Source organism: Nesoenas mayeri (genome assembly GCF_963082525.1).
Source record: "Nesoenas mayeri genome assembly, chromosome: 15".
In the NCBI taxonomy this organism is placed as follows: domain Eukaryota; kingdom Metazoa; phylum Chordata; class Aves; order Columbiformes; family Columbidae; genus Nesoenas; species Nesoenas mayeri.
In genome coordinates this window covers 16013569-16026998 of record NC_137559.1, presented here as the reverse complement: position 1 = coordinate 16026998, position 13430 = coordinate 16013569, and the positions used below count along the sequence as shown (strand labels likewise).

The window sequence follows — 13430 nt, the reverse complement described above, 5'->3', positions numbered from 1 at the left end:
AAAATTATAATTTATTTTCCAAAAATGGAGGGGAAGAAAACAAAAAAGTGTAAACAATCAGTTTCTATATGTAGAATTTCAGATTTTATATTGGAAATACATAGAGTTCTGCATTAAAAAGGATTTGCAGGAACAACTTATTTAGGATGTATTTATGTTTCTGTGTATTTATTATATATTCATATATTCATATATTTATTATACATTTATTTATATAGTTTTTATTGCTTTATTTATTTATTTATTTAGATACTTTTATAGATTTATTTATATATTTACTGCTATATTATATATTTATATAATACGTATAATATAAATAACATATAATATATATAACATTTTAGTCTGTATTTACAAGCTTTCACTCAAAAAAATTTTAATGGGTAATTCAACAAAGAGACTATATTTTTAAAAATTGTTTTTAACTTATTAATCATATATAGGGTGAATATATTGGCTTTAGGGGACAATTTAGAGATTTATCAGCTCCTTTGGGACACATCAACCTGCACATCCGAGGCGGCTACATCCTTGCTCAGCAAAGTCCTGCTAATACCACATTTTACAGGTGGCTGTTATTATTATTATTATTATTATCATTATTATTATTATCCTTTTCCTTTTCCAAAGGAGATATTTAATTAGTGGCCTGGCAAATAATTTGTGTCTTAATTACACAGCGAGAGCATTTTTTTGCCCTCCTTAATTTCAACCTGGGAAAAATCAAATTTTCTGCTTTCGTATCTCCCATTTCATGTGACCATTTGCAGTCCTGAGATAATCAATCTTAATTATATGATAGCTTTTTCTTCTCTTTTTTGTTTCCTTGCTGTGGTCACATTTGAATGCTCTGGATTGGGGAAGGCTGGTACCAGCCATTGTGTATACTGTCTAGAAAAAGAATGTCTAGAATATATAGCACCTGACAACCATAAAATGTGATTTCCCAAGAATATTATTATTATTGTTATTATCATTACTATTTCTATTTCTATTTCCATTTCCATTTCTATATTTCTATTTCTATTTCATTCTATTTCTATTTATCATTATTTTCTTGTATTTCATAGCCGAAAAAACCCGTTGGCACTTCTTGTTGCATTGAACGACAGTTCAGCTGCGGAAGGGCAGCTTTATTGGGACGATGGGGTGAGCATCGGTAAGCACATCATCTAGTTTTTACATGCTAAATAAATTCAGCATCGACAGTATATAAATTTTGCCATTTTTCCAGCATGAGCAATTAACTTTTGTTTTGGGATTATTGCATGATTGTAAAAACATGGGCACAAATCAGAAAAAATATGACAGTACAATGATTTAACTTAGTTAATGAAATTAAAAAAAAAAATTAGTGGTAATAATTGTAATTATTCTAGATGTACAGTCAAATGTAAAATAAAAACAAGATAAAATGCAAAATGAATGGTAAAATAATAATAAATAAAAATAAATAAATAATAATAAATGAAAACAAATAAATAATAATTAAAAATAAATAATAATTAATAAAAATAAATAAGTAATAATAAATAAAAATAAATTTTAAAAAGTGATGGTAAAATAATAACTATGTTGTTATTTACAGAATATGTATTTTCCATAAATTAAATTGTGCCCTGGACGTAAATGTTTATAATAAGAATTTATTTTCAAACTTGTGGGGAATGCATCTATAGATTAATTTAACTAATTTCCTGTCTATTAATAAATTCAAATTATCTTCAGATAGCACCTACCTAGAAGTCTCGTAATAACTATAAATTATTTCCTGAGATTATCACAAGTAACACGCAGCATTGTGGTTTTTTGTAACATACAAAATGTTGAAGGCTCTGCAAAACACATATACGTGCATATATATTCTTCTATTTAATTAAAAATTCTATTTAATAGAAAAGATAAAGGTGATCAGCAAATCCATTTTGTTTCTCTGTGTGCTTTTCCCAGAGGCGTATGAAGCGGGGCAGTACCTGCTGACGTCATTCACGGCTCGTCAGGTACGTCATGGCAACAAATAGCCAGGGTGACTACCCCGGTATGTTTAATTAAAGTATTTTAATTTGGCGTTTTAAAAATGTGTCAATATCCCAATGTGCTGCTGATCCTGTGGGACGGACAGGCTGTTACCAGTGTCCTGGAAATGGCTGCAGTTATTTTGGTTTGATTATTTTATTTTGTTTAATTTCTTTAATTTAATTTGTTTTGATTTACTCTATTTTATTTTGGTTTCCTTTCTTTGTTTGAGTGGGGTTTGTTTTCTTTTTAAAGTTTTATTTTATTTAGCTTTATTGTTTTCTTTTACTTTGTTTTAGTTTCTTTTTTATTTTGTTCTTGTTTGTTTGCTTGCTTTTGGTTTTTTGTTTATTTTTCTTTTTGTAATTTTCTTTTTATTTTATTTTATTTTATTTTATTTTATTTTATTTTATTTTATTTTTGTTTAATTTTTTTCCAAAGAGCCAATCTATGCACTAGTGCACCCTACATGGATAAAGCAATTTTGTAAAAAGTTGGGGAAACTTAATTGATGTCAATGAGGCCGTTCCACATATTCGTATTTACGTGTATAAAGTCGCTGGCCCAGCCTGAGACCTCCAAGCTCCAGAGCAATTCAGCTGCATCACCCGCACAGCAGTTTTCAACCATTTTTGTAAATTAAGGCATTTTAGCCAATCAGCTCGTGCATATTTTATAGCCTCAATTTAGCACAAGTCTACATAGACACCAGTTGATTGGATAGACTAGAAGCTCCTTCAACAAACACACATTTATTTATAAATTCTGGATATTGTACTATTATGTAAATTAGAAACCATACACAAACCCAGAAATTAAAAGAGGATAAAGATACAATAGATAATATTATCAAACTATTGTAAATTGTATTTATTAATAGTACAGAAATATTTGCTTCTCACCTCTCAGCTTTTTGGACAAGATTTTCTGCTCCCACCATCCGTGTCCTGATGGAAAAGACCCAGTTGGGCAAAAATTGTTCAGTTTTGCTTAATTTTTGTTAACAATTGTTAATTGTTTAAAGGCCCCAGCAGGACCTTTGAACAGAGGCTGGTGTGGAGTCACCGACTCTATTTGTGACGAGTTTTTATCCCTAATTTTCAATTTTACTCTTAATTTTCATAATTATTCTTATTTTTTATCACTATTATTAATTTTTATTGCTCTTCTTAATTATTATCGTTTTTTCTTGAGCACAGAAAATAGACCACGGAGCAAAGATTGTGTAATAAAGTCAGTGATTGGGGCTGCTTATTACAATTATTGCAATTTCCTGCATATTAGCTTTAAATTATTGCTTTAAGCAGTTGAATAGCTGGAATTAAATTAGATGGGAATTATACAGACTATCGATTTAAAATAAATGCTTTGTAAGAAAAATTGTGTTGTTTCATTTTCCTGGTGGCCAGAATTTGTTGTTCTTAATAGTAATTTTAATTTGCATTTTAATATTAATATCTAATATTTAATATGACACTCATATTTCCCATTCATTTTGACCTTGTCAAGTCATTGGACATTAACTGCTAAGGGAGAAAAGGGTTTTTTTTGCTCTTTTCAGTTGTAAAATTACATAATAAATGCACCTTTTCCTGCTTTTACAGAAAGCTGTTAAGGAAAAGCTTAATTACAACAGTTGTAAATCGATCAGTAATGAAGAATGCAATAAAATAACTGTATTATTATTAATTAAGTTTGGGGATGAAGAGCTTCATAATCTATTTTAAGCATGTTATTTTTGCATTTGTAAAAGGCAAATTAAAAATAAATCAGCAATAACCGGTGATTGCACAAAAATCTTTCCACTGAATTCAGTAGTTTGGGAAAATCCAGAGAAATACAGGAAAATCAGGGGAAAAATAAAAGAAAAGGTCTGAATTATGAAAACAAATTGTTTTAATCCTTTCCTATGCTGCAAAATTCACATCGGGACAAATCTGTTTAATATTGAGCAGCGGGGGATGCAAAGTAATGGGGAAAATCCAACATTCTGACATTCGTGAAATATTAACAGCACTTTTTTAATTGAAGAAGAAGAAAATTGTGAGCCACAAGTGAAAAAGCATTTTCTGACCAAGCAAAAAATCACTGATATGTTTGATTTCTTTTCCTTCAGGATGTTTTAGAGATAAAGGTTTTGCACCAAGGTTACACTGATCCAAATAATCTGAGGTTCACCCAAATTAAAGTCTTGGGGCTGAGCTCAATGGTCCAGAGGGCGATGGTGTTGCAGGACGGGCAAGAAGTTCAATCTCCTCACGTCGTGTCCTACAATGGTGAAAAACAGGTATATCCATTTAGTTTTCCTCCAGAATTAACGATTCTAGTCACAAATCATGGTCGAGACCCCCGGAGCTAAAATCCATTGATGTTTAATATAATCGGCTGTTATTGAGTTATGAATTTGTGACTCAGTGTTCTGTTGAGTTGTGCTTGCGTCTGCCTTCCAGCCAAAAGGCAATGTGTTGATATGTTAACATTTAGAATTATTATAGGAAACAAATATTGATAATAGAAATATAATATATTAACAGAAATAGAAATAGAAATAGAAATAGAAATAGAAATAGAAATAGAAATAGAAATAGAAATAGAAATAGAAATAGAAATAGAAATAGAAATGAAATAGAAATAATAGAAATAGAAATAGAAATAGAAATAATAGAAATAGAAGTAGAAGTAGAAATAGACATAGAAATAGAAATAATAGAAATAGAAGTAGAAATAGAAGTAGAAATAGAAGTAGAAATAGAAATAGAAATAGAAATCATAGAAATAGAAATCATAGAAATAGAAATCATAGAAATAGAAATAGAAATAGAAATATAATAACATATATAATAACAGGAGCATAACATAATATACTATAACACAATGTGATAATATAATATGCTATAATGTAACATAATATATGACAATTATTATAATTAATATAGTATAATAGGATAGAATATAGTAGGATGTAAGATAACGTGATATAATAGGATAGGATATAATTATTCAATATTATTCAATATATTCATTAACGATTTCAATGAGGGAACAGAGTGTACTATCAGCAAGTCTGCTGATGACACCAAGCTGGGAGGAGTGGCTGACACTGGAAGCTGTGCTGCCATCAGAGACCTGGACAGGCTGGAGAGTTGGGCAGGGAATAACCTGATGAAATTTAACAAGGGAAAGTGTAGAGTCTTGATCTGGGCAGGAACAACCCCAGGTTCCAGTATAGGCTGGGGAATTACATATTAGAGAGCAGTGTAGGGGAAAGGGACCTGGGGGTCCTGGTGGACAACAGGATGACCATGAGCCAGCACTGGGCCCTTGTGGCCAGGAAGGCCAATGGTACCTGGGGTGTATTACAAGGGGGGTGGTTAGTAGATCAAGAGAGGTCCTCCTGCCCCTCTGCTCTGCCCTGGTGAGACCACATCTGGAATATTGTGTCCAGTTGTGGCCCCTCAGTTCCAGCAGGACAGGGAACTGCTGGAGAGGGTCCAGCGTAGGGCAACCAAGATGATTAAGGGAGTGGAGCATCTCCCTTATGAAGAAAGGCTGAGGGAGCTGGGGCTCTTTAGTTTGGAGAAGAGGAGACTGAGGGGTGACCTTATTAATGTTTATAAACATATAAAGGGTGAGTGCCACGAGGATGGAGCCAGGCTCTTCTCGGTGGCAAACAATGATAGGACAAGGGGTAATGGGATCAAGCTGGAACACAAGAGGTTCCACTTAAATTTGAGAAGAAACTTCTTCTCAGTGAGGGTGGCAGAGCCTGGAACAGGCTGCCCAGGGGGGTTGTGGAGTCTCCTTCACTGGAGACATTCCAACCCGCCTGGACACCTTCCTGTGTAACCTCACCTGGGCGTTCCTGCTCCATGGGGGGATTGGACTGGATGAGCTTTTGAGGTCCCTTCCAATCCCAAACATACTGTGATACTGTGTGATAATATAATATCAAAGAAGATCAATTAAGAAGGTAACAAGAAGCAATCTGAAATAAGAACTGACAATTTTTTATAATACGGCTTTTTTAAAAATTTGTTTTCCCAAGGTCCTGGAAATCACTGACCTGGAACTTCGATTGGGCCAAGGCTACACATTGCGGTGGAGTTAAAATGCCCGCAAACCCCATGGAACTTCCTCATGTTCACAAAGTGTGTTGGAATTCTTCAGATATTTTGTGGTAAAAACATGTACAGGGGGTGTGTTTTAAGTTATTTTGTCAAGTTGTGGTTTTGTGTTGGCCTCGTCACGTGGAATTTTTAAACGAATTTGACAAACTTGGTCTTTCCAAATGAAGAGATGAACGTGAAATGAGGTGATTTCCCTAACTCAAATTTTATTTTATTTTATTTTGTTTCATTTTATTTTATTTTATTTTATTTTATTTTATTTTATTTTTTTATTTTTTTTATTTTTTTATTTTATTTTGTTATTTATTTTATTATTTTATTTTATTTTATTTTATTTTGTTTTATTATTTTATTTTATTTTATTTTATTTTATTCTATTTTATTTTATTTTATTTCATTTTATTTTATAAAAATATTGGCATGAACTGAGGGCCTGTGGGGCAATAAATCTGCCCACATTTTTCTCCCCTGCTTGTTTATGAGTTGAGATTACAGATAATTATTTAAGGGCGGTCACATGGATTGATTTAAAAGATTCTGCTGTTGTTGATCTATAAAACATTAAGGCACTTGCAAGAAATCCTCAGGAGCTTTGCCCGGCCTTAGCCAGGCACTCAACTACTCCAACATTTTGATCCGAAGTTGTGTAAAATATAACGTGACATTTGAATGTTAACTGAAAACAACAAAATAAAAAGAAGTATTATTGAGGTTTTTATTGAATTTTTATTTCATGGAAGGTGATGTTGTAAATTTACTGGAATTAGTGTTTCACACAACAGCAGGTGGGAGAGAGGAGGGAGGAAACGTGAGACAAAAGCACTGCAGACACCAAGGTCATATCCCATAGGATCCATGTAGATCCCTCAGCAGGCCAAATCCTGCTCTCCTGAAATCCTGCTCTTGGCCTTGTTCTCATCTCCCAGGAGCCTCAGCTCCACTTTCCCATCCCTGACGGTTCCATCCCGACCAACTCTTTCTGGTTTATAAGTGTGAAGTCCCACAGGGCACCTCACCCCACTTACTCCTCAGTCACCCGTGTCAGGAAAATGGCATCAATGAGCTCCAAACCCTCCTGGATGGCTGATACTGTGTAGATATTCTGATATCTCAGGTCTGCCATAAGGACATGTCCTGGAAACATGAGGCTTCTTTCACGTGTCTGAAGGAGGCCTCATCTCATTCCTCTTCCTCACCAGTGAGTCTGTAGCCGATGTCCAGTCACCGCAACACAGCCCATGTTGTTCTGCCCTCTCATGCTGACTCCTCAACCTTCAGCTGACATTGTCTGTCCCCAGGCAGAGCTCCACACGTTCCTGCTGCTCTCCCACATGAATGAATCAACCCCTGTGACTCCAGAGCTCTGACATTATGAGTATCAGACACCCAAGACCCCAAATTTCCTCCAGGAGGTGGTATTTGTAGTGTCCTGTAACTCCTCACACTGCTCTCTTGGGAGAGACACCCTCATCAGGATAAACCATCTGCATGCAAACTAATAGCTGAGCAAATGGAGCTTCAGTCAAGGGAGAGTCCAGACCTTGTGAATATCTGGTATTCACCCATCAGAAAGCTCTGAAGTTTGACAAGTTGAAGTCTCCAGTTCTGTATCAGGGCAGGACAATAACCTCATCCATCAGGACAGAGCAGGACCTGACATGCTGAGCAGTGACCCTGAGGAGAAGGGCCTGAGCACTACAAGGGCTGCCACATCAGCCCCTGGAGAGGCAGATCCTCTGCCTCACTCATTGCTCGGGGCTCTGGCTGGTGCACGGTGATGTGGGGTGTGTGGTGCTGAGTGAAGGACAATGGTGTGACAGTTCCCACCCTTACTGGGGGTGTGCAAGGAGGCCTTGAGCTGCCCCCGGTGTCTGAGGACAACATGTTTCTTCACAGGCCTTGTTGGCAGAGGTGATTGCCATAGCCAAGGAGACAAAGACTTGGGTTCTCTTGGCAACATCAAGGACCACCACACCAGCCCGTGGTGCACGCTCACCATGAACAAGGCGGCTGCACACGGGGCTGCATGAGGAGGAGCGTGGGGACGCAGACACCTACAGTTCTCCTCCCATTCGGTTCAGCACTGGTGTGACCCACACACACGGGTGTGTGCCAGTGTGCGGCTTCCCAGTCTGGAGAAGCAGGGAGGAACTGCAGAGTGCAGGGCTCTGCCAAGGCAGGTTCAGCACCTTGTGCGCATGGTGTGGGGTGCTGAGCGACCTGGACTGCTTTGGCCCAGCAGCGCTGGGGAGGCTGCAGCAGTGCAGGAGTAGCCTGAGAGTGCTTGAAGGGCGGTTTCAGAGGTGGTGGAGGTTTCTGCATAGTGGGAAAGAGCTTGAGAAAGAAATAATGGCCCGAAGTGCAGCTGGGAAGGTCCAGGCTGGACATGAGCAGAAAGGAATGTGATGGAAGGGCAGAGCTGTGGTGGAGCAGGTCAGCAGAGGGAGTCTGCATCAGCCCAAGGCTTTGTGCTTCAAGGAGCAGCTGGGGAGGATGGAGAGATCTCAGCAAAGGAAGGAAGATGCTCAGACAGGAGCAAGGTGGGGCAGCAGGGGGGATGTCTGCAGCCTGCAGGGACAGAGGTGCAGGGGATGCCACAGCACAGGACAGGCTGTCGTGGAGATGATCACGGGATGTAAAGAGGCTGAAAGCCCCACCATGAGCTCCTTCTCCTCTTGGCTATGGCTGTTGTCTGCACCTCTGATGCCTATGAGGAGACACCTTGTCCTTGCAGCACAGGGGCCTCATGGCCTCCTTGTCCCCAGCCAGGAACCTGGGAAGTGTGGGACCATAGTCCCGCCCTTGGGCTTCCACAGCCCCACATCACACTGTCCCAGGAAGGGCCTGGGCAATGTGGGAGGGACAGGATCTGCCTTCCCAGGGCTGGGGGTCAGGCCTTGGCCCTTTGATTAATAACTCAGCATCAGAGCCACCTTTACTTTGCTTTTCCTGAACTTTCATCACTGTCTCCAATTTTTTTCTGTAACTGACCCTGCGGTCAGCTCCTCATAGTGTTCCTCAGTGGACCCATTAACATTACAAGAAACTTTGGAGTTTGCATCTGACTTCTTGAGAGGTTTAATCAGCTTCCTCCAGGGTCTGAGGTTCACGGACTCAGCACCAAACCCCCCAGAGGGGTCATTAAAGCACCTTGTGCTGCTCCTGTGCTGTGAGCTGGGCTGGGCTCCTGGGACACAGGGAGCTCATGGCAGCGGCAGCGCTGCAGAGAGACAGCTCTGCCCAGGAGCAGCTCCTCTGCACACGCAGCAGCGCTGAGGGCTCTGCCTGCAGCACCGAGGGCACAGGAGACAGGCACAGAGAGGGAAACGCAGTCTGGGGTGCGAGGATGCTGAGAGCTCATGGAAGGTGAAATCTTCACAGCCATTGAGACAGCGAGACTCTGGCTGCAGGACAATGCAGCTGCAGTTCCTAGGGGAATCTCCTGAAGCTGGCACGTCCTGCAGCAGATAGGATCTGGCAGCATGGCACTATCAGTTTCTTCATCTCTCTCCTCCTAGAGAGAGATTCCTTCTACACCATTATAGACCCAGGACAAGACAGCTCTTTTCTCCTGGATGAGTTGCAGGTGTGTGAAGCCGGGTGAGCACCCAGGGGTGCCCAGGGCTGTCCTGCAGAGCAGGGTCCCTGCACCCCAGGGCTGTGCCGGGACAGGGACTCTGCCGCCTGCAAGGGTCAGTGCTCAGCCTGCCTGGGGAGATCCCCATGGTGCTGTGGGAAGAAGCTGTGCTAGGAGAAGCTGTGGGGGGAAGGAATACCTCTTGTTGGAAAGGATCCCGCTATGGAGAGGGTGTTGCCTGGGTCAGGGCTGCTCGCAGCTCCAGATCACTTTAGGACTTGCCCAGGAGGCTTTTAAAGAAGCACAGCAAAACAGGGGCTACCAGAAAGGGAAGGATCTTATTCTATCGGTCACCTACTCTGAGTTGTCTGGTTGGGCAATGGGACACAGAAATTATTGTCTCAGTTCAGGAGGAGGCACTGAAATTTCAAAACTGTTACTGTTGATGCAGGCTCCATTCGTGCTTAAGCTGGAATGAGTGCACAGCTGCGCCGTTTGTTGGCAAGGCTCCGCGTGTTGCACGATGTTGCCCAGTCCTGCATTTCTCACGCGGGCAGATGCACGGGAGCTCTGCTAGTAAAGGAGCAAAGAGAGTCATAGGCAGAACAGAATGCTGCTCCGAGCTACTTCTCACCTGTGGCAAATGCTTCACAGTGGCCCGAGGAAAGGCGCTCAGCAGCCAATCTACAAAGAGAAAAGAAACAGATCATGCCTTAACGCGAAACAGCAACAGGGCGTCTCTGCGCAAGCTTGTCCCTGATCTACAGCTGAGGGCGAACACGTGTGTGCTTGTCGGAGAGATTGTGTCTTGCCTGTAAGTGTTGTTGGTTGGCTTGATTAAATGCAGTAAAGTGTTGCATATTCATGACAGTTCTAGGAACGCCTGTACATATTCAGAACCTGTCCCCGAGAAGGCGGTTCTTATTGCAATGATTTCAGGAGACCATTTCCATAGTCTCCAGCTCTGGATCCTCCTGATTGCAGCTGCACAGTGATCGTGACCCCGGGTCCTCTTTCTCTGTACACGGTCACCTTTGGTGATGAGTTGGTTGGGACTCAGACTGCTGAGTGGGTTAAACTGGCGTATCTCCTGTCATGTGCCTCAGTTTCTGTAATCCAGTTCACCCAAGCATGCACCAAGGATTATTGTCCTTGCAGGGCGGCAGTGACGTCCTGCTTTCTGTACAATAAGTTACACAGAGCTAAGCAAGGCTGGGCAATAGTGATGTGGGTTAAAGGGTCGGCTCTCTAAGTGTCTTGAGTGATGTGTGGTAGGCTTAGTACTTTAAGTGTCAAGTGTTAGTTTTTTAAAGTGTTAATTAGTTAATTGTTTAGTCCCTGCATCAGTATCTGGAATGCTGTATCTGGGATGCTGTATCTAGGATGATGTATGTAGGATGCTATATCTGGGATGCTGTATCTGGGATGCTGTATCTAGTAAGATGTATCTAGTATGCTGAATCTGGGATGCTGTATCTGGGATGCTGTATCTAGGATGCAGTATCTGAGATGCTGTATCTAGGATGCTGTAGCTGGGATGCTGTATCTGGGGAACTGTATCTAGGATGCTCTATCCATGATGCTGTATCCGGGATGCTGTATCTGGGATACTGTTTCTGGGATACTGTATCTGGGATGATGTATCCTGGATGCTGTATCTAGGATGCTGTTTCTGGGATGCTGTATCTAGGATGCTGTATTTGGGATGCCTTATCTGGTATGCAGTATCGAGCACGATGTATCTGGGGTGCTGTATCTAGGTTGCTGCATCTGGGATTCTGTATCTCAGATGCTGTATCCAGGATGATGTAGCAAGGATGCCGTATCTAGGATGCTGTATCTGGAATGCTGTACCTAGGATGCTCTATCTGGGATGCTATATCTGGGATGCTGTATCTGGAATGCTGTATCTAGGATGCTCTATCTGTGATGCTGTATCTAGGATGCTGTATCTAAGATGCTGTATCTGGGATGCGGTATCTAGGATGCTGTATCTGGGATGCTGTATTAGGGATGCTGTATCTGGGATGCTGTATCTGGGATACTGTATCTGAAATGCTGTATCTAGGATGCTGTATGTGGGATGCTGTATCTGGGATGCTGTATCTAGGATGGTGTATCTAGGATAATGTATCAAGGATGCTGTATCTAGGATGCTGTATCTAGGATGCTGTATCTGGAATGCTGTATCTTGGATGCTGTATCCGGGATGATGAATCTGGAATGCTGTATCTAGAATAATGTATCAAGGATGCTGTATCTAGGATGATGTATCGAGGATTCTGTATCTGGGATGCTGTATCTGGGATACTGTATCTAGGATGCTGTATTTGGGATGCCTTATCTGGGATGCAGTATCTAGCATGATGTATCTGGGATGCTGTATCCGGGATGTTGTATTGGGGATGCTGTATCTAGGTTCCTATATCTGGGATGCTGTATCTCACATGCTATATCCAGGATGCTGTATCAGGGATGCTGTATCTAGCACGGTGTATCTGGAATGCTATACCTGGGATGCTGTATCTGTGATGCTGTGTCTAGGATGCTATATCTAGGATGTTGTATCTGGGATGCTCTATCTCTAGATCCTCTATCTACGATGCTATATATAGGATGATGTACCTAGTATGCTGTATCAGGGATGCTGTATGTAGGATACTGTATTTAGGATAGTGTGTCTGGGATGCTGAATCTGGGATGCTATATCTGGGATGCTGTATCTGGGATGCTGTATCTAGGATGGTGTATCCAGGAGGCTGTATCAAGGATGCTGTATCTGGGATGCTGTATCTAGGATGCTGTATCTGTAATGCTGTATCTGGAATGCTATATTTGGGATGCTCTATCTGGAATACTGTATGTAGGATGCTGTATCTGGGATGCTGTATCTAGTAAGATGTATCCAGTATGCTGAATCTGGGATGCTGTATCTAGGATGCTGTGTCTGGGATGCTGTATCTGGGATGCTCTATCTAGGATGCTGTATCTGGGATGTTGTATCTAGGATACTATATCTGGGATGCTGAATCTGGGCTCCTGTATCTAGGATGCTGTATTTGGGATTCCTTATCTGGGATGCAGTATCAAGCGTGATATATCTGTGATGCTGTATCTGGGATGCTGTATCTAGGATGCTGTATCTAGGATGCTGTGTCTGGGATGCTGTATCTGGGATGCTGTATCTAGGATGCTGTATCTAGGATGCTGTATCTGGGATGCTGTATATAGGATGCTGTATCTAGGATGCTCTATCTTGAATGCTGTATCTGGGATGCTGTATCTGGGATGCTGTATCTAGGATGCTCTATCTGTGATGCTGTATCTAGGATGATGTCTCTAGGATGCTGTATCTGGGATTCTGTATCTCAGATGCTGTATCCAGGATGATGTATCAAGGATGCTGTATCTAGGATGCTGTATCTGGGATTGTGTATCGCAGATGCTGTATCCAGGACGATGTATCAAGGATGCTGTATCTAGGATGCTGTATCTGCGATACTGTATGTGGGATACTGTATCTAGGATGCTGTATCTGGGATGCTGCATCTGGGATGCTGTATCTAGGATGCTCTATCTGGGATGCTGTATGTGGGATGTTCTATCTAGGATGCTGAATCAAGCATACTGTATCTGGGATGCTGTATCTGGGATCCTTCATCTGGGATGCTGTATATAGGATGCTGTATCTAGGATGCTCTATCTGGGAT

The 13430-nt window shown here is 41.0% G+C and overlaps 1 protein-coding gene across 1 annotated transcript in view; it reads left to right on the top strand.

The window, feature by feature from the left end:
* Positions 1-6124, top strand: part of LOC308046268 (maltase-glucoamylase-like) — a gene marked incomplete at both ends in the record, with an annotated part of 45932 nt that extends 39808 nt beyond the window's left edge. Inside the window, 5 exons of the mRNA XM_080353997.1 lie at positions 444-568; positions 1071-1159; positions 1951-2000; positions 4133-4303; positions 6062-6124. Coding sequence (XP_080210123.1) covers positions 444-568; positions 1071-1159; positions 1951-2000; positions 4133-4303; positions 6062-6124 — 498 coding nt within the window. The remainder of the gene's footprint in view (positions 1-443; positions 569-1070; positions 1160-1950; positions 2001-4132; positions 4304-6061) is intronic.
* Positions 6125-13430: the final 7306 nt, after the last annotated feature.